The sequence below is a fragment of the Psittacula echo genome (assembly GCF_963264785.1).
Source record: "Psittacula echo genome assembly, chromosome: 3".
NCBI classification, from domain to species: Eukaryota; Metazoa; Chordata; class Aves; order Psittaciformes; family Psittacidae; genus Psittacula; species Psittacula echo.
The window spans coordinates 62,382,131-62,403,596 of NC_137736.1; the positions used below are offsets into that span (position 1 = coordinate 62,382,131).

The following is a 21,466-nucleotide window of genomic DNA, read 5'->3' on the forward strand; positions in this document are numbered from 1 at the left end:
CCATCTATTTACCTTGTTGAATTAATGAGAGAGGAATGACCTGTGAGCACGTTACACTTGGTGCAAAAAGAGGCAAATTCGAGAGTGGAGACAGGAACTAGGAGCAAACTTTTCCTACCCAGTTACGCACAAAGTATATGCCTAATCCTTCTTTCCGTATCTGAAGATTCCAATTGGAAGTGTGACATATTACTTTCCTCCTTTTGCTGGATGTAAATGAATTCTATCCAGAAGGTGTACCAGGATCATACATGGTGTAACATGGCCAGATTTCTTGAGGTTTATTTGGGGAAGAGAGTTAATCTTCCTTTGGATTGTTTCCTCTTGATTTTATTGACTTGCCAGCATGCTGTGGCTGAACTTTGCCTTTGCAGCAGACATGTAGCAGAAATGATGCTAGAGCAAAGGGTATTTACATATTGCAATACATAACAAAATGAAAGCATGCCCCAGCGTAGAAGTTAAACTTCTGACTTTTGCAAAGATAAATGTCTTCTGAGCTGTCTTGACGGAGAAAAAATGTATTTTGGTTTTTAGCTTAGAGCCTATGAGCACATTTTTATCAGCTGCATTCCATTAAGTATTTTCACACAGTTGTTTAGTTTTGCTGATAATTTTCCCACTAATTTCAGTTAGTAGAAGACTATCAGTTGTATCAGCAGGGTCCATCTGAGGATTGCCTAAACCCCACAGGTTCCTAATGACAAAGTGCAAAAAGGGTTGTGTTTTGTGTGTCTCTTGCATTGTGTTCCTTCAGACTGTGAAAGCATTTTATTTGTAAATATCTGATATGTAAATGCAATTAAACCACAATCACTGTTTTGTTTTAAATGATTTTATTTTGAAAAATACAATGTGCAGTGTAATGTTGACTAACTGTAATACTGACACTCTCAATCAGAACTTGTACTTAACACAATGATCAGCTAGTCATGCAATAAAATATGTACCTGTTATGAAGCACTCCCACTTCAACTGTTTTATCGTTATATCTCTTCATTGCATGGCACAAATCCTTGTACATTGAACAACCTCTACGTTCACGGTCTTTCTACACACTTGACAGCACACACTGGTGACACAGCTCGAGGACACTGAGGTGAGACCACAGCCTTATTGAAATTGAATGGGGTTTGCCACTGATTTCAGTGGGCTGAGGGTTTCACCCTGAATATCCATCTATGAATGCATTGTATGTGGCCATTGTAATCCTTGAACTACATCACTTGCTTGTAACTGGAATATGGAGTGGAAAAACAAAAAGCAAAACCAAAAAAGAGTATGTTAAGTCAGTAACCCCCAAATGATGTTGCGTCTTGGGTTTTGCATTAGTTTTGGTTAGCTGTAGCAATCTTGAACAACACCACTGCTACTAGGAATTTTGAAGTTGTTTTCCCTCCAGATTTGGAGAGTTTGGAGAAAAAGGTTAAGTAATGTTAATAGTACAGCGAAAGTCAGAGTGGCAAAGCTAGTTCTGAACATCTGTATATTTCAGACTCTATATCGCAAGCATGGCTTTCCTCCCCTCTCCCCACCTCTTTTTTTGATCTTCAGATATCCTTTCCACACTCGGGGCAAAGGATGTCATCCCTTTCTGTGAGGAAGCCTCGACCCACTAACGAGAGAGAGCACTTCTTACAGTTAAAGCAGTCATTATGCCACTGCCGTTCTTCAAAGGAGATGTACTTGGTTCCTCCAAGTCCTGTTTGAAAACCAAAAGCATTCTGTTACAAGAAAAGAATAGTGCATCAGTCATCAAGTGGTGCTGTTTCAGACCACACTCATGTATCAAAGGGGAGACATACAGCAGTGAAAAAATCTATTTGTTGCCGTGCCTGTTTTGCTACCCTTATTCTGTACAAAGTATGACTTTCAAAGTATGGCATTATGTGATACAGCAGAAAAGGAGAGCAACTGCCCCTGAACAAAAGTCTGATAGTTTTTTTCTGAGTGTTTTATGGTGTCTTCAGTCAATTGTGTTTTGTAAAAATGTATTTAGATCATTAAAAAAAGTCTTCACAGGTTGTGTCATGACTTGAGCCCCAGCTTTGAGAGAAGAGTGCCTCAAGAAAAGAAGCAGGTTAGCAAAACTGCAAAAAGCACTGAAGAGTGTGAGGCTGTGGAGGTTATCATGAGGTGTATTGAAATTGTACAGGGGGAAAAAAGAGACAAATGTCTCTTAGTAGTAATTATCTCTTGCTTAACCTTGGAAAGGGCAAACAATTTTAATATGATGCTTTAGAAGGACTAGCTGGAAGTCAGTGAAAAGACTTAGTTGGGCATATCTCTTACCTGATGAGAGGGGGTTTGGTTTTGTTTTGCCTTTAGTAGCAACTTATTGAAAGAAACAGCATGTTATAGAAAGGACTGCAATACTCAAGAGGGAAATGCCTCTTTTCACACAAACAGAAAACAGTACCTATGGTGTTACACACTGACTTTTCTAGGAGCTATGTGATCAAGCATAGGTTAGTGAGGGACAGGCACAAGGGCAGAGTAGTGTGAAGAGAAAATGGTCCACACACAAGTCAGATTTGCAGTCTTGGCCTGTATGCATCATACTGTTAAGTGCTGATTACTTCTTACATGAGGTTATATTTTTATGCCAGGTGCTTTGCAGGAAAGCTCTAAGCAGTTGCTCCTTTAAGTACTTTTATACTGGAAAGCAGTATCTAAAAGTCTTGTGATGTCTCAGTTGCTGTCCTAAAAAGTCAGGGTAGAAATCCTCTAGAAATACAGCATGAGATATAAGCCAGTTGGACACTTTCTTCTGGCAAAGGGACTGTTGTTGCTGAGATCAGTGATCCCTTTCATGAACACAAGTGGAATGACGTACAGAACATGCGTATCCCGCTACGTGGACAGCTGTGTTGCTGTAGGTCCACCATGTTCCGTAAAAATTGGGTGGTAAGTGTGAAACTTCAATTTAAGGACCTCTTCCATTTCTTTTTGTTAGGCATTTGAAAGGCATCTTAAGTATTTAATTTCACACATTATATTGTATGTGAATTGTACAGTGTATTGAGTTTCCCAGGTTACTCACAATGAACGACTGAACTGTTTTTAACATGAGAAGCTGTTCATTGGGAGAAAGCAAGCAAACAAAGTTTAAAGGCACTGGCCATGAGAGACCTACCGCTGATTGGGTTTGTGCATCCAGCACACTTTTTGGCGTAGAGGTTGCAGAAGCAGCTCAGGCAATATGCAAAGTCATCCCTGGAGGTAAAGCGTTGTCCAGATAACTGCTTCTTGCACCCAGTACAAACGAAGCACTCTTTGTGCCACGGCTGCTCTCGGTAAGTGACACCTCCTGTGGTGATAGCCTATTTCACGGAAAGCAAGACAAGAAGTGTTTTCTTGAGGGTGGCAAGTTTGTATCTTTGATTTGGGAGAGAGGAAGGGCAATGAGGTTTTTGTGGGTGGAAGGAGGGAAAGAAGGCTTAACAGCAGCAAAATCATCGTTTTGGCTGGAGCTGACCTTGAGAAAATCGTGGAAGTGTTTTATGATAATTTCCTAATTTATATAAAGAAGTCCCATACTCGAAGTACTTTCTTCTCCATATATTGGATAATCTCACTCTCAGTTATTTCTTTGTTTTTAAAGCTAGTCTTTTGTATGTTGCTTTTCATACGCATGTGCTAGGATTCATTTCACCACCTGTCACATTCTTCATGGTGAAGGAACTACCTTATGTGTTTCAACTTCCCTATTGTTTTCCTTGGCAAAGACCTTTATTTCAAATTTTAGCTGAACCCTGTGCTTTTCTGGACTTTTTCTCTTAGAACAAGTTATTTGCGAAACCAGCCCTCCTGATGTTAGACAGATGGAACTTCTTTTGACTGTTTGAGTATTCCTAAGCAAGCTGTAAAATTGGGCAGTTGGAGTTTTCTTCCTTTCTTCCCTAAAGGGAGATTTCCTAGGAATCAGGCTTCTGTGTGATCACTCTACCTAGTATCTGTATTCATCTGTGTCTTTGCCTCTTTCACAAGTATTTCTGAGGCTGTTCTCAAATGTGGTTAAACTGGGACACTAGACAGGCTTTAAGATATGAAACTCCAATTCAGAAAATTAATGGATGGATAGGAGGTAATTAGGTATACTTTAGGTCAAAGGCTGAAAGAAAAATTGCCTTTACTTGTTTGGTTTTGCCTGTGCAGCAGCAAAGATGCAGTTATTTCTGGTCAGGTGGTATGCGACCAGACTCCAGCTTTGCTTGACTGGGAGGGCAAATGAGCAGGTAGCACACATGGAAGAAAGTCTGGGTAGGTTGGGCATAGGCGGTGGCTGGAAGCACACAGAAAAAGACAAAGGAAATACTGGCAGTGGGAAAGGGAATTTACTGTGAGTATAGCCATAATTTTGATTGCCTATGCGTATATCCATACGAAACTGGGATTTGTTAGTTCCATAATTAATGATTCTTTTTAGGAAAGGATTCTAAAATTCTTATCAGTGCTTGTGTATAGAGCTTAGGAAACTCACAAATAAAAGGTCCTTAGCCTAGAAAGTCATATTCCTGAGCATATTTAGCTTATAGTGTTTATTTCAGGAGCAGCATTTGCTCTGTGTAATGCTTATCTCTGTCTTATTATCTGTGTAATGCTTATCTAACTTCATTAGAATATTAACACATTATCAGTGCTAGCTTATTTTCCTTCCAGTTGAAATGCTTAGGTGTATGATGGGTTATACTCGAATGAAGTTATTCCACTGCAGAATTATTTTCTTTTTAAATGTGTTCTTATGCTTTCAACACAAAGGGTCTTTGAGTAAGAGAATTCTCATTGTAGTAAATGCTGTGCCTGGTGCAGAATGGGAACTGAAATTATCTCTTGAAATCAGTTGATTCTGAGTCTTTTAACACATGGAAATAAGGCATTCTACCTGCTTGGAGGTAAAATTGGATGGACTTCAGTCACTTAGGTTTTAGGTAAGTAAAATAAGAGCCCTACCTTCTTGCACTGGACGCACTGCATGGCAAACTGCTTTTCATAGCATGGTACACAAAAGTTTTGATTGTCCTTAGGGATGAAACTCTTTGTCCCAATAGGCTGTTGGCAGCGGTAGCAGATAAAGCAGGTCTCGTGCCAGCTGTTGCCCTTGTACTCCATCTTCCGAGTACCTGTAATGAGACCAGAGCATCAACTGAACCACTTCTGGTTGAGATAGATGCAGTTTGTACCTCCTGTTTGCCTGCCAGCTGGTTGTCAGTTAAGAAGCAGTGCTGCTGTGACAGAGGGGCCTTTTTCATGTTCCTACCAGCTTTGCATGGTATTTGGTACCATTTTGGTTTTTGAAGAGTGAGTGGTTATTTTCCTGTGAAGAACAGAAGCATTTACTGCTAATAATGAAGGCTTAGGACAACCTTTTGTGGTATTATTTGAGTTACTAATGAATTCTAATGCACAGGAAGGTTCTGAGGAATTAGCAAGACAGCAATAAAAGCTGCTGTTAGTGCTGAGTGAAGGTAAGGCCATACCTCCTCAAAGTTTGACTTTGTTCACTCCAAGTCTCTCTTTATTTGTTTTTTCAGACACCTGCAAGATACCTGGTTAATTCCTTGCAACCTTCTTGCCTCCCTTTCCCAATAAAGCATAGTCACTGTCTGAGACAAAGAATTATTTCATATATGTTGTAGGGCCTTGTTCCTGCCCTCATTGAGGTCCACTATAAATTTGCAATGGTTTCCAGCTCTGCAACACCTATCATAAATGTTTTTCTGTCTCTTGAAACTTTCAGGTGAGACATTGGCACAGGTGCCCAGAGAAGCTGTGGCTGCCCCATCCCTGGCAGTGTTCAAAGCCAGGTTGGACGGGGCTTTGCGCAACCTGGTCTGATGGAAGGTGTCCCTGCCTGTGGCAGGGGGGTGGAACTGGATGAGCTTTAAGGTTCCTTCCAACTCAAACCATTCTGTGATTCTGTGAAAAGCAGAAAAGTGGTATGGTGGCTAGGAGCTGAATGAACTTGTCTAGAATGAAGTTTTAGGGTACAGATACTGTGCTTTGCAGATTCAGCCCACTGTGTGACAGGTGGACTCACCCCTTCCAGGGAACTGGAGATGCCCTATAATATGGACAGATTTATTTGCACACTATGTAATTTCTTATGTACCATTTAAGTCTGAATATTTGATACAGGCCAGAAGGGAAAGCAAACAAATGATGCTTCTACGGTTCTGCATTACTATTGAAGCCTGTAGCAGCAAACATGATATCAAGTGCTCGGAAGACTGACAAGCTGATCGTGTTGGCTAATGATGAAGAACCACACTAAGTCCTTTGATGCCAACTCTCCACACCCCCATTACTTCAGGGTGAAGTTTTACCATTTTTCCCTTCTGAAGCATTAATTCCTCTTTGTTTACTAGTTGCATATTTTTCTTCTTTTAATTTACTTTTGTCCTATTAAATTCTGCCCAGAGGCGTACTGCAGGATTTTTTAATTTATTTAATTTTTGTAAAGAACTGACTTGCATAAGGGAACTGTTAATTATCTTCCTGCATGATGCTTACATGCATGAATATTTCTGTCATTTTATTAATGCACACCTTTTTAAGAATTATGCCCTCTCTGTGCTGCTAGCTTTCTGTATCATACAAAGGTGAACTAAATCAGCCCTTGAAGGAATAATGTGCTGGAAAAAGGAGATGTAGGGTTGCTTTTTTTTTAATAACCTATAATTTTCTTTTCACATTTTTAGCTGTTCTCTCTTTGGGATTGTGTTGCCACTGAAACTCAAGGCAGGGTGAGCCCTGTTTGTTAGCTGCTAAAGTCAGTGGGAGTTTAGTTTGAAGAAGGACATAAAGATCAGGCTTGTAATTACTTTAGTATTTAATGGGCATGTCATGATAATGCTTTATTAAATCTAAATTGTACATTTAGTGGAGCAAAGCAAAGGGCAAGTGTAGCATTAACCATCTCCATAAAGGGTATCCAACCACTTGCTGGTTCTTTCAAAATGAATTATACTTCAGTTGGTGGACACAGTGCTCTGATGCAGCTTCTGTACTAACATGGTGTGCTGTGTAAGCAGAAAATACAAGTTGGGTATATGGGTCTCTGAATGTGGTGACATCATGGCTACCGTGAGTAAGCAGCTAAAGATTGGTTGGTGATTGCAAAGCTTCATAAAAATTGATTTCTTTTGTTTCAGATTACAAAAGAAGAAGGGATTCTCTTGGTATATCAGTCCATTACTACATATCAATCTATAGCTTGCATAATAGGCAAAAGAGATTCATTTGGTAGATAAGCTCACTGATCATGGGGGTGAATTTGATGAACAATCTTAAAAATATATACGATTATGTAGTTCCAGCTTTAAAACTAGCACTGGCTACTTCCAAACATGTCAGGTGTTAGTGCTGCATCAGTAAAACCAGGTGCTCATGGAATAATAGAAGTAGGTGCTAAACTCAATCATGAATGGATAGGGCCATCTGCTTTTAAATATCATTGTTGTTTTGTTTATATGTCCTATTTGATCATCAAGCCCTTAGATGCACAATGTTGTGGGTTTTAGCTTTTGTCTAAGATGACCAATGTCAGAACCAGCCAAGGAAAAAATTTACTGGAAAAAGTAGCTAGTAATTGTTATGGAGCATGTATGTGGATTTTTCAAATTGCCTTTTAATATTCTATTTCTGGACCAATATTCCTTCCACTTTAAGCTCTCAAATCATCATAGAATGCTATCTTATTGACATGAGCAGATGAGGTTTTAGCAATCTATCACCATAACCTCATGTTATATGTTGAAAAAGAAAATAGCTCTTTCCTGTTTCTTCATATCTTTGTGCTCAAGAAAGATTTTAGAGGCACTTTGACCAATTTTTTATTTTTTATGGGAGAAGCTAAACTTAGAGTAATTACATAGAAAGCTAAATAGTGAATTAAGCAAGCTGTTAAATTTGCAAGCTGCTTTTGATCTTCAAGCAGTGGAAGCCAATCAGGACAGAACACAAAGTTGGGATTGGACAGAGAGATCAATTTTAATTGTCAATCTATCAAAAGCCTTGTAATGAATACTGCTATAGAAAATCATAAATCCTATTGATAAAAATGCTAAATGAAATAAATATTAATTATCGAGAGTAATCTGCTTCATGTGAAGAACAATTCTGTCTTGTTCCATTATGAAAATTATGTGTTCTGGTCACGGAAATGACTTGGAATGCACCATCAACTGTATTTTACAAAGTTCACCATGACTTAGCAGGTAGAGGTAAGGAAAAACATTTGTTATAAATGTTGCTGAATTTGGGCTTGATATTTAGTCTAATCTTTTCTTAGTCCAAAAAGTGAGCATCCTAACCTGGCATAATAGTCTTCTTGCACTCATTACATTTGGAAGAGTATTCGTTGGAGTAGCAATCAGTACAAAGTAGATGTTCCTCTTTTGAAGCAAAAGGTTTGTCCACCAATGAATTCTTGCACTGGAAGCAGTGGAAGCAGGTTTCGTGCCAGTGACGGTCCTTGTAAGACAGATCCTGTAGAAATCCAAAACCATGGAGTAAGTGGAATGAATAGTTTGCACAACTGGAAGCTCAGGGAATACAAACACATCCAAATCCAAACCACAGCCAGGAGCTGAGGCTAATTCACACAGCTCAAGAAAACAAAATGTTCTCATGAAGGTGAACTTACTTTGCTCTGATAACCAAGAACAGCTCATGACAACTATTAACCCTTTTTCAGTTCAAGGTAACCTTCATTTTTTGTATGTGTCAGAGGAACAATTATTTTCAGTTAGGTATTTACTTTGAAAATAAAGCTCCACTTTTGTGTCAGATTTAAAGTTGTTAACCTTATAGGCATAATAGACTTCCACTGATTGTCTTAGCTGTTGCTAATTTCTATGTCATTTCCTTCTAGCTCTTCACTACTGGACATAAATCCTTTTCCCAATTGCTTTCTGGTATTTATTCAGTTCAACAGATTCCACAAATGATGGAATTGGTTTGATCTCTGCTACTTTTTTTTTCACTACAACTAATTTTTGGCTCTCATGTTTTGGTTTACCTATATATTTCAAGTATGAATCAAACTGAAAGATGAGAGACTACATTGTACCTGCAGACAGTGATTCAGAACACTCTGGTCAAAGGATTAGCATGGGCATCTGAGTACTTACAAAACTCTCTGCAGTAGGAATTTTATTATTTAAAAAAAAACCAGTCCTTCTAAAAATCGTGACCTGAAGGGATGATTTGTGCCTCTTAAAATCTAAACAAATTTAAATTAAAATAATTAAAATTTAAATTAAATGTAACACTTGAAAACTGTCTTTGGACTTCAAAGAAAATGGAGCTTAGATCTTTTTATAAAGAAAAGGTGTCTACCCCAAAATATATAGGCTTTGGTTTGAGGTGGGAGTGTAAGGGGCTAGTATTGTCATGAATGGGCAGTATAAAAACATAGCAGAAATAGCTTCTCAGGTTGTAGGTCAAGATCACTATGTATTAATTTCAAGCGCTGAATCTGGTTAACTGAAGGAAAAGAATGAGTTTTGGATCATCAGATTTTTTAATTGTGAAAATGGAAGCATCTTGTAGTCTTCAAACACAACTAGGCCTAAGCTGCTCTAAGTCAGTACAGTCACAGGTAACTCCAAATGTTCAATCTTGGCCCAAAGCAAACAGAAGATACTGTGTATCAGGCTAACCTAAAATAGCAGCACCTTATGCCTGCAGGAGCCTCGTTCTCATGAATAGCTAACAGGGAACGAACGCTGAAATAGTTTTGCCTAGCTCAGCTGGTATGCGGTAACTTGTTAAACTAGAGTAACTTCAGTCAGAACTTGACCATGCAATTAACCATTTTTGTTTGGACGTCTGTGCTACCCACCTAATCTCTTAAATCACTGTAACAATTGGTACCCATGGTGTCTCATCTCTGAGCTTGCACTCAGCGACAAAGTATCTAAAGCTCCTCCTTTAAAGCTTTCAGACAGTTGTTTATTCAGCTTGTCTATCCATTTCAGCTAACTCATTTGAAACAACACAAATTTCTACTGCCAAATTTGTATCTTTTCTAAGAGAAAAATGAAAAAAATCTTCATTGGAATTTATTTACTTTTTTTTTTTCCTTTTTAAATGAAGTTGAATAGCCTCAATCTGATCTCAGAGGGGAATAACATTTTCAACCGAAAAATACGACCTACAGCCAACAGTTTTCCAAAATGTGAATTTTGCCAACTAGAAAGTAGAATGACAACAGATCTGGTTTTCTTTCTCTTGTAACAGTGTGTATTCAGTTTATTCCCTCCCACCTTCCCCCCTATATGCTGCCTTTTTCCTCTTTCTGCAATATTCTACAGGCTGGTTTTATATCCAAAATTCATCTTGTGAATGAATCTTTGTCTGTGGAAATGGACTTGGGGGTCCTGGTGGACAACAAGCTCAATATGAGTGAACTGTGCTGCTTTGGCAAAGAAAGCCAACAGAGTGCTGGGTGATATCAGCAAGGGCATCACCAGCAGAGATACAGAAGTCATTATTCCACTTGGCATTTACCAGGTCACACGTGGAATACCGCATTCAGTTTTGGTCCCCGCTATATAAAAAGAGATGTGGACAGGCTGGAGAGAGTCCAGAGAAAGGCCAAAAAGATGACCAAAGAACTGGGAAGCATGCCATGAGGAAAGGCTGAGAGAAGTGGGTCTGTTCAGCCTTGAGAAAAGGAGGCTTAGGGGAGACCTTATAACATGTTCCAATATTTAAAAGGTGGCTACAAAAAATTGGAGACTGTTTTTAGGAGTCACATGGAAAAGATGGGGAGTGATGGCTACAAGTTACTCCTGGAGAGATTGCAACTGGACACTAGAGGAAAATTTTCCACAATGAAAACAATCACTCATTGGAATAATCTCCCCAGGGATGTGTTGGATTCCCCAACCTCTGACACTTTTAAGATTCACTGAACAGGGTGCTGGGACATCTAATCTATGTCATGCTTTGCCTAGAAAGGTTGGACCAGATGATCCTTGAGGTCCCTTCCAACCTGGTATTCTATGACTCTATGATGTTGCTTTCTCTCTCTGAATCTGTCACATACGAAGCAAGGAAGCCTGATTTTGTCTAATGATTGTTCTCAGGTCAGTGTAACAAGGTGACTGAAAATATAGTTTGGTCTACTGCAGTGTATCTGTAAAATATTGATAAGCATGATTTCTCAGTTACTTTACGCAGCTCCAGGGAAATGAGTCCCTGGTGCTCCATATGGGTGTCTGCCTATACAGATGCTCATGGATGTGTTCTGTCCTCTACGAGTGTTTTGCAGTCAAAGTGCAGAGAGCACCAGACCAGTTCCAGATGTGCTACTAGTGAAAAGAGAAGGGGAGGAGGGCAATGCCTGTCTCTGCAGATCTACAATAAATCCTGCAACAGAATTTGCAGGAAGAACAGTTACATTTCTTCTGAACATGGAAGATAATGCTTCCCTTATCTGGTTTCATTTGAAGATGAAAAATAAATTAGCAATCGCTGAAGCTGCTCAAATTTGAATGGGTGCTTTTCTCAGCCTGATCTGAGACTTAGCCTCAGCTGAGAATTTCAGCTCAGCATTCCCTGGGACAACCAACTTAATGATGGATGTTTCTGAAACAGACGTCACAGAGTGGGCCAAGTGGAGGTCCTGTGTAGCCATTGTGCTGAACCTATCCACTTAGGCATATAAGAACAGATAAATGTATCTCCCTCTTTTGATATTCCACTTCATAATAACTAGTCTGATATTCAGTAATATACTGCAAGAGTGTTGTAACTCAAGACAGGGTTTAAACATTAAGAATTAAAAAACCAAATATTTTCTCCCTTTCCTGATCCACATTATTAAAGGCCTTATTTTTTGTTTAGTTTATGTGTAATACCAACCCTTTTGATTCAATTTTGGCCTCCTGCATGCTGAAACAGTAGGCTTATCTCACAATCCACTCTTAATTTCATTCTCACATATTGCAGAGGTTTTCACCCCCTCCTGCCTGCCAAGGCCAATTTATGGACTGCTTTAAACACTGGATTACTGTCGCTATTGCTTGTATTTGTGATGCTTTCTGTACCATAAGGCCTGCAAGGAAACAACTAAAAAAGGCAAAATCAACAAAAAGTCACACTTTAGCAGTTAAGCAAATGAAAACATAATGGATGGATTTCCAGAGAGAAGTATGAAGCTCTAGGTTTTGTGAGCATTCACCAGGGGCGTAGGCATTGAAAGGCCAATTCTTTTTAGAAAGAGTAAATTTCTACTAGAACCTGTTTGCATATGGATAATGTGTAGCTGTAAGAAAAATGGCTGTAAGAAAAATGGCATCGTGTCTTCATACTGCCTGCCAGTGCCTCCTACCACTCACTATATGAAGCTTTTAATCTGCCTGTGAAAGTTTCATAAATATCAGCTAGAATTGTTTACAGTTAATGAAATGGCTTTAGTCCAAAGGTGTCTGTCATTCAGACACATATTGCCATTTCGGAGGTTTTTGTGGTGGTAAAAAGAAAAGGATTTAAAATACGGAACAAAGTAGTTATTACTCAGTTACATTCAAAGTTATCCATAAATTATCATAGAAAGATAGTGAAGCAAATTCTTCCCTGATTTGAATTCAAAGAAAGCTTCTCCTCAGATAGTTGTCTCTGTGCTATAGCTAAAACACAAGGTGAAAACCTGGCATCAGTATGATCCTCTCAGAGCCCAGTGCTGTCAAAGTTGGAGTATTAGTAGTGTCCGAGCAAGCTTAAGCTCAGCTCAGGTGAACTGATGCTAGGCACCAGTGCTGATACACTACAGTAGTGTGAGAAGTGGCTGTCCTCTTGTCAACACTAGTTTTACTTTGGTGTAAACCCTTTCAGCTATAGGGTAGTTAGTTTTAATTGGAAGGGCTTGTAGGAGGGAAATTAAGAGCATCTCAACCGTAGCTGGGTTCTTACTTCACCTCTTAGTACAGAGAAACAGTGGTGGCCAAGAAGGGACTGAGGATCTGAGGTAGGTGCTACCTAGTACTTTGCAGGTTGTCATGTGGATGTGAGGGTGGGTGCCCCTGCCAGATGCATAGACCTGAACATGACCCTTTCTGACAATGCTGTCACTCTGTTAGGTTTTCGTTCGAGATTTTACAGCTATATAAAGGCTATGTCAGAACATACAAATAAATATGGAGTCTATTTTGTACTTGCAGTAAACATACAGGTTTTATTCCCAAACACAGTACAATTTATCTTCTTTGCTCGGGGGAAAACACAGTGTGTAAAAAGATATATAATAAAATACATGAATATATGTCTGTGAATGTTTCTCATGTATTTATATATCTATGTATATATACAGTTTAATGATGAGCAGAAACATGATTTTTTTTTGTGCCTTTGCGTTCATGAGTGAATTATGCTCTGTCATATAGTGTCATATAGAGGCACTCGTAACGGCTGTCTTAAATGTATTCGCTAGAATCTATTACTTCCATTGAAAAACTACTCTAGTTTTCCTCTCAGTGGGAACTTTGATATGACCTCTTTTTATACCAAACCACACGTTTTTTTTCAGAAAACTTGCAGGAATTTAAGTTTGCATCTTTTATTCATCTGTCAGGATTTGGTTAAAATTGGTCAACAGGTTCAAAAGCTGCAGCATAAGGCATGGAGAGCTACAAGTATCAGCAATCACAGAAACAAAAAAGATGCATTTGTTTCTGGTGCACTTTATAGCTCTCTAAAGAAATCTTTATCCTAGGTGCTAAAGATTTCTGAGAATCTTCTTCAGTTGTGTTTTCCACATATTGGTCTGAATCTTTACCTATATAAGATATTCTTATATTGCAGACAGTTAGAGGCTTTTTTTCCTATCTGCTATTATAGTGTGTCTTGCTTAAAAATACAGAGGAGCAGTATATCTGATAGCACCTTCACTCCCTAAATCCATAAATCTGGGTTGAAAAGTTCAGCCTGATTAATTCCTGGACACTTTGTCCAAGATTTGTTGAAGCTGGTCCAAGTTTTTAAATTCTTGCATTTCAACGCATGGAAATATCTTCTCAGGGGATTAGAAAGAGACTTTAAAACAAAAGCACATTCTGGAATGGGGCAGAAATATTTTGCTTTTTCGGGTCAGGCCAGCTGTATCTCTCCTCTAATCTGAATATTTATGAGCTGTAGGAAAGCTGGCAGTTTTATACCCTCTTACAATTTATTGCCAGTTTCCTGTCATGATGTTGAACCTTTTTGAGGCTTCTGAAAGGGGCTTTCCTGCTGATTTGCCAATAGGGTGGGATAGATCAGTTTGGAAGATATGAGACATTTATTTTTCCCAGTCTGAGTAAGCATGTGCTTTTATATCTCTGAACTAGTGATAGAGTGGAAGTTTGAGCAATAGGGACTGATTGGTGGTTCTAGAGATATGGATCAGCAATGTAGGAAATCAAATGTCAGACCTCCTCATACCACTCAAGAATCCCATGGCCATGCACTGCAAATTGCTGTTGTAATGCAAACTTACTCTGTCAGTGAAACTCTCAGCCAATTTTGAACAGGTCAGTTTTGTGCAAGGAGGATGTATACTGGATGAAGTCTGTCTGTATCAGCCCAACAGACACCTCACTGGATGGCTCAAATACCACCTGCCTTCATTCAGTCAGAGTAAAACTGATATGAATTCTAGGTGTTTTGGTTAATTTAAAAGAAATGCAGGTGGTGGCACCTTATTTGTGCCAGGTAGGTGTTTCCATGGGGTGCAGCAGTGCATAGCTCAGGCAAATGAGGCCTTTTTTCTGTCTTTTCCAATCTCTAGTTATACTCCACTGTATTTACAATAATAATTATTCTGTGTTCTGACTTACTGCTTGGGTCAACATTAGCCAGATTTTTGTGGTCCATGAGTTGGCAAATGTTCTTGGATATGTCTTGTCTGTTGATGGCAACTGAACTGTTGCCACTGAACTGTGATCTCTGCAAAGCCAGCAGTGAGCTGGCTCTGACCCAAAGTTTGGCAAAACCAGTTTCTGCCACCTTTCCAGATCCCAGTTGGCCCCAAGTACAGCTGGACTCTGCTAATGAGTTAGAGATATATTCTAACATCATATCATCCTATATCTTACAGGAAGAAAGAGGTGTTCTTCCTTAACATGCCTGCTAAAGAAGGGTTTGCCATGTGAAGTGGTGAAAAGCAGATACAGGGGGTCAGAAAGCATGCTTTCCCACCACAGGAAACCCCAAGGTAGCTGTTAAGCTAGATCTTTCCAGCACCATGACTCAGAGCTACGTATCCAGGCTACTCTGTCAGGGTTTCTGTAACAAGACACAAGTCTGGCATACCTTGCAGTCAGCACCAATAGGTTTTTTGCATTCCTCACAGGTGTTGGAATAAAGGTTTTCATAGCATTTCACGCAGTAGGGGCTGTCCTCCTTCAGGATGTACTTCTTACCAAACAGTGACTCTTTGCAGTAGTGGCAGTCAAAGCGTTCAGTCATGTTGGTGTCTGGAGTCCAGCTAACCTGTCATGAAGACAGAAATAGACACAGGTCAGACTGAGATACCTTTGACCCAATCTCCCAATATATCAGTTCTAGTTTATCATATTTTACCTCAATTTTAAGTAATCTTTCAGTCATATAAATGAACACAATAGGAAGAAACTGGACTATAAATTTTGCAGTGCTAGGTAATGACAATAGTCTATCTACTTTAGCCGTTCAGTGAACTCCTCTTTGACCAGAGCTAGTGTTAGAGATGAGAGAGGAGTAAAGCCTGCGTTTGAAGAATTCACATAGGATTTGTGAATGGGACTTGACCAATAGGCCCAAACCAAGAAGTTATTTCTGTAGAGGATGGAGGGAGACAAATACATTAAAAGGATGAGCCAGCTAGTCTTCAGAAGGAGCAACATCTCCTCCATAAGGCAAGAAAAAGGTTTGCATTGCTGGTAGACTTTAGTCATGCATAGATTGTTGAGCACCACTGTTAGGTGTTCCTGCCCCTTCCTTCTCTACATTTTCAATGAGCCAATGCCTGGCAATCATTGCCCTGCAGTGAGACACCAACCCTCCAGCTCTACTCACGCATGGGACTATGGACACTGTTACCAGCAGGAAACGTGGGGGCAGTGATTATACATCTGATTCTTCCCTGATGCAGTTGAATGAGCTATCCAACGGATGTGGAATACTGGGACACAAATGGGAGCTAGCTGCCTTTGTTCAGACAAATGTCAAATAATGACTGTTGACAAGCAGAAGAACCTGTAAATGGTTTATCAGCTTGTCTGATTTAGGGACAACTGCTGTTTGCTCCTCAGGACTTGTTATATCTCCAGCATTTTCTGGATGTGCACACAAGCAATGATGACACAAATGCCTTTGATTACTTGCATGAATGCTCATTATTGCCTGGGAGAAGTTATTTTGGGTTTCATTGGAGTCATCAGCTTCTTAACCTGAGGCTTGCAGCACGTGTTGCACCTGAAATCTGCTAGGAGGTTACAGGTGCAGCTGTCGGCTTAGGCAGGGAAATTTCCCAGGCAGAAAGTACATTCCACCTGGACGGCATGATCTTCACTGCCTGCCAGGACTCATCTCCTCTTTAAGCCCCATTTGATCTGTAAAGCCTAAAATGTTTTGGGTACTAATGGCTTAAGGGTCCACCTCTATCTTTCATGTGCAAGTGACATTTACAGCATCTGCAGTCCTTTTGCCAACTTCAGCTCTTGGTTTTAAACAGAAAGCTGTTACTTGCTTAGTGTTCTTGGCACAGGTTGCTCAGTTCTGGAGTTTGTCCTCTCCTTCTCCAGTAGAAATCACCCTTAGGGCATTCTGAAATCCTGAGTTCTCCTCCAGGATTTCAGTTTCTATTATTATTATCTTTTATTCCTCATTTCTGGGGTTTGATTAAGTTTTTAGGGCAGTCTGAATTGGCAAAGTTTGTTTTAATGGCTAGAAAGCTTTTTTCTATGCTCAACTGCTGATTTGTGTAGTGACTAGCACATACTAAGGAGTGAGTGCATTTAGCAGGTAGAAGTAGGTAAGTGATGGCTCAGCTGCTGGGAAGTCTTTTGAACTCCAAGTAACTACTAATGAAGAAAGAGAAAGAAACTACTAAGCTCCAAGTTGTGCTTGGAAGAAAAATCCTGACAGCTGGTTATCTGTGCCACTCACAACCCAGGAGCAGCAGTCCAGCTGCTTTGACCCTAGAAATGCTTTGGGAACTAATTAACTGTCTTATCCCAAAGGGGAACTAGGAGGCTGTTAGGTGCTCTTGGTCCTTAAAGAGTAGGGAGGATCATAGAGGGTGATAACAAAGAGACAGAAAGTAAGAAGACATGCTGGAGAGAAAAGTGCAATGACTACCCAAAGTTCCATTCTAGCCTGTCTCCACAGCAGCTGCTAGCAATGAAAATATAAGGGAGGAGAACAGGGCCAGTACAGAGTGATCTTTCCTTAATAACTGCTTCCAGCAAATTTGTCTCCTCTTGAAGCAGAGATGTCATCTTTGCCACAACATTTAAAAAGGTGATGGTGAATTTATTTTCCCCTCTGATTTGAGTCGGTTTACACACCCGACCTACATAGCACATTTGCACTTTCCTAGGAAAGAACTAGAAAGGACCTAATTTCCTTCAAGGAGTAATTTAAGCAAAATTAATGGAGTTAGACCAATATAAACTGGGGCTGAGAGGAGTGATAGCTTTGTCCAAATAGTCTGTATTTAAGACAAATCGGTACTTTTTACCAGACTGTATTAGATAATCTTTCCAAATGGTAGGATTTGGTTATGCAATTAATGTACATTATTACTAAGTTAAAGTGTGAGCAGGAACCATTTATGAACTTGCATTTTTCACCTTTTCCAGGATTAGTTCTTTCTATCCCTGAATTAAAAGTAGATGTGTGATACCAAAGGGTGAAAAATTTCCCTGCAGTCATGATGTGCAAAAGCAAAATCATAGACTGTGATTCCTTTACAGGTTTATACCATTTCTGTCCTTCGTCCAAAGCCGCTAAACCTGAAATATAGAAGTGCTTTGTGACTGGAAGAGGGACCATTCCCTCGGAGATGGATGTTCCTGTCTCTTGGTCACAGGAGGTTTCTTCGTGAGTGCTGTATGATTTTCTGAGTGCTTTTCAGGGGAGCAGAAAGCATTATTTAAGCATTATTTAATAGATCTATTTAATAATTTATTTAATTATCAAAAATTTTATGCAATAATCATTTAATAGTCTCTGCCTTTATTCTAGAAAATACCTGGGGACTTGCCTCCCTATCCTGAAAGTGATCTCATTTTGTTAAATGTGCCCTAAGATTGTCACAGGGGATCGTCCCCATCACCTGAAGCAGGGATATGCAGGCCTGATTTCTATGTCCCAAACAGATATAGGGGTGAACTCTGCTGTACAAGGAGAGTGCAGGGGCATCACTGGATGGGGTTTGAAGCACAACTGCAGAGATCTGGGAAATCAAAAAACAAGAAGGGAAAGTTTCCAAGATCTGCATTTTGGTTTTAATTGCATGAATCTTTTACTGGGTCTGGCACCAGTCTCAGATCCAATATCTCTTCAAGTTAGGATTTCAGGTTCATTTGGTTTCATTCAGAAAGCCGTAATTTGGGGTGATGCATATCAAATTCCAGGCTGTTTAGATCTGGTTCTTGAACTGGATTTCATGATCTACTATGTGGTGATTTGAGGCTATTTGACAGTTTTTTTTCTCTGGAAAGAATTCAATGTAAAGTAATTATGGGGCCTATCTACTGAAAAATCATCAGGAATGTCAAACAAATTGGTTCACTTTTGCCTTACAACCAAGAAATGTGAAATCATCCTAAGCAATGTTTTTGCCTGTCACGTTGTACGTATCTGTTCATATCTTGGTTCCTGTCAGATAAAAATATCGTGCTTAGCTTAGTGCGGGCTTTATGCACTGCTTTGGGCTTTAAGAAAAAACCCACTAAAGACATGCACAGTTGTGGATGGACACAAATTGCAATTCAGATTCCTTGCCATTGATCTATTTCTTCCTCATGTATTTGATAGCTGTTGACTGTAAAACTCTGCGGGCCAGAGGCTCGTCTTTATAACACCTCTTTGCAGTACAACAAGGTCTTTAGATCTGATTGTAACAAAAGTAGTCATTCTATACTTGTGCTTTTTTTTCAGACTTCATGAAGGAGAAACTGCTTTTTCTGCCATGCAGTCTCCCTCCTACAACATTAGACATGATAAGTACATCTTCAAAAGGAAAAGAGCTTTCCATTGCGTGCCTAGAGAGAAGTTATAGCTTATGCCAAATGTTAGCACTACCCACATTGCGTCTCCCAGGAAGTAAGAATTGGCATGAAAATTACCAAGAAGATAGTAGGCTGACTTAAAAATTATGCTTCTTTCCTCTTCTCCCCCTGTTTGCTCAGTTTCATTTTACTAACAGTAATTGTTACAGTTAACATATCGCCTCATAAAAATTAGGGATTGTAATGTCATTAAGAAATCATCCAGTGTTCTCCCATCGCATGAAACTATTGACTACTGGAAAAGGGGACTAGCTGGACCAGACCTTGCCTGCTTTTTCAACTATAGCTGCAAGCCTAATAAAAGATGTTCTGTCCATTCCTTACTTGAACTCCTCTTAGGGAATGTTGAACACTGAGAGGTACAGACACACACGCACAAGAGAGAAAGAAGCTGAGAGAGAAAGAAGTCAAGAGAAACTGTCTAAATAATGTCAGTTGTTTGATTTATATCTGATCTCTTGTTGTAACAATATTTGAAGACATGGAATTAAGCCCTAGTAGATGCCAATGGAGGACTTGCTATTGACCTCGGTTAGATCAATAGGGATGGGGATCTACCTGTGCCCCTGGAGCAGGATGTTCTGTTAGCCATGTGTGCAGGAAATAGAAGGTCTTTGGAGACACCCCTCTTCTTCCAATATGTACACACATTTCTCCCATCTGACTCTTTTCCCAGAAGAACTGTGAACATTGAGAATTTTCTATCTGTTTATTTTCCTTCCCCTGAGAAAGGAAGATTTGTCTCTGGCAACTCCAGTGACATAAGCCATGCAGGTCTAGAGCATTTGGAAACAATTTATGTTAATGTTCCAAAGGCTAAAATGCAAAGATTTATTTGCAACTCTGAACTAGAAGTTCAAACTATGCTGGTCTTTCTGGCAAGAGATGACTGTTTTCCTGTAATTCTTGCAGCTACTGCCACATTCATCATCTATCATCTCATTGCAGCAACTGCAAGCCACTCTTAGAACAGCTAATAATTTTTCCAAACCAGGCTATAATGCCATGCAAGAGGATGGGGAGGAAAGCTAATTTTGTTTAATTTTCATTCACTGTAGGAAAAGAAGGAATCACCACTTGCCACTAGCATTGGCAAAAAAGGGGTGAAAAAGAGCTGCGTACAGTCAGAATCCACACAGACTTCAACGTGTGAAAGTTAGCTGGTGTAGGTGCACACCACAGACACCCAAGCAGTCCTGTGTGTTTAGATCTAGATTTAGAAATTAAGGGGTGGCTCTGTCTTTGGCTGGCTAGGTGTAGCTTATGCTTTTCTTCATGGGCTGAGCACCCACAGACACTGTTATGACAGAGCAGAGGGAGAGCAAAGGGAACCTGAGTCCTTGAAGGTCTTGCTGGCTGTAGGGCGGGTGTTGCCTCTTTGACTTCCTTGGATCCCTGACCCTTCAGCAGCAGGCTCCTGGCCATGGGGAGTCAAGCGAGCTGATGCACAACAGTCAAGTCTCCCTCCCTGGGCCAGAGGAGGACATTCACTTCGTTACACTAAAGATGGCAGATGCAAAAGCTGATCAGGTGCTGAGTGTCAAGTGATGCACAGCTCATCCTGCAGGAACCCCAGCCAGCCATTCTTCTTCTTCCCTTCCATAGCCCCTATGTCCCTGCCAGTGGCTACTGGGGTACTGCTGCATTTCTTAAGTAAAGAGGAAAAAGAGAGTACATTTGCAAGGTTACTGGGACACTGAAGCTTATTACTGTCACTGTTGTTCCTACCAGCATCTTTGTGCAGGTCCTTAAAAAGGTCTGCTTTCTGAGCAGATGGACTGCATTAACACGTGCAGATAACCAAAGCATACCTGGTTCCTGTCTGGATTGCACAGTCAGCCTATCATAAATTGGAAAGTGGACAGTCTGCTATTTAAGATTGTTTTCCTCAACATACTATTAATAAAGAAAAACAAACAGAAAATATTTCTTGTGTGGTGAGGTTCCTCATGTGCCTGTCTAAAGTAATCCCAGTGATAGCAGTGAAGAAGGAGCACTCTAGTTGTGGTTTCTGTGTGGTTTGTTGTGTTTGGCAGTCAATAGAGATCTATTTCAGTTTAGAGCCACTCCAGCAGCGGTGGAGCAAGCATCAGTGGTAGTAACTACAGATGCCATAGAAGAGCTGAGCCCTGAAACTTTGAAAGTATACCCCACATAGTTTACACGATGATTATCTGAGGTTGATACTGAAATGAACGGAG

At 39.9% G+C, this 21,466-nt stretch overlaps 1 protein-coding gene across 1 annotated transcript; it reads right to left on the reverse strand.

The window, feature by feature from the left end:
• Positions 1-1,550: 1,550 nt before the first annotated feature.
• On the reverse strand, positions 1,551-15,471 carry FHL2 (four and a half LIM domains 2; the record flags this gene model as incomplete). The annotated part of the gene is made up of 5 exons (XM_080613171.1): positions 15,301-15,471; positions 8,316-8,490; positions 4,954-5,123; positions 3,137-3,323; positions 1,551-1,702 (listed from the first exon to the last, which is right to left on the reverse strand). The coding sequence occupies exons 1-5, from the start codon at positions 15,454-15,456 to the stop codon at positions 1,551-1,553; spliced, it is 840 nt and encodes a 279-aa protein (XP_080469297.1). The 5' UTR covers positions 15,457-15,471.
• Between the last annotated feature and the right edge of the window lie 5,995 nt (positions 15,472-21,466).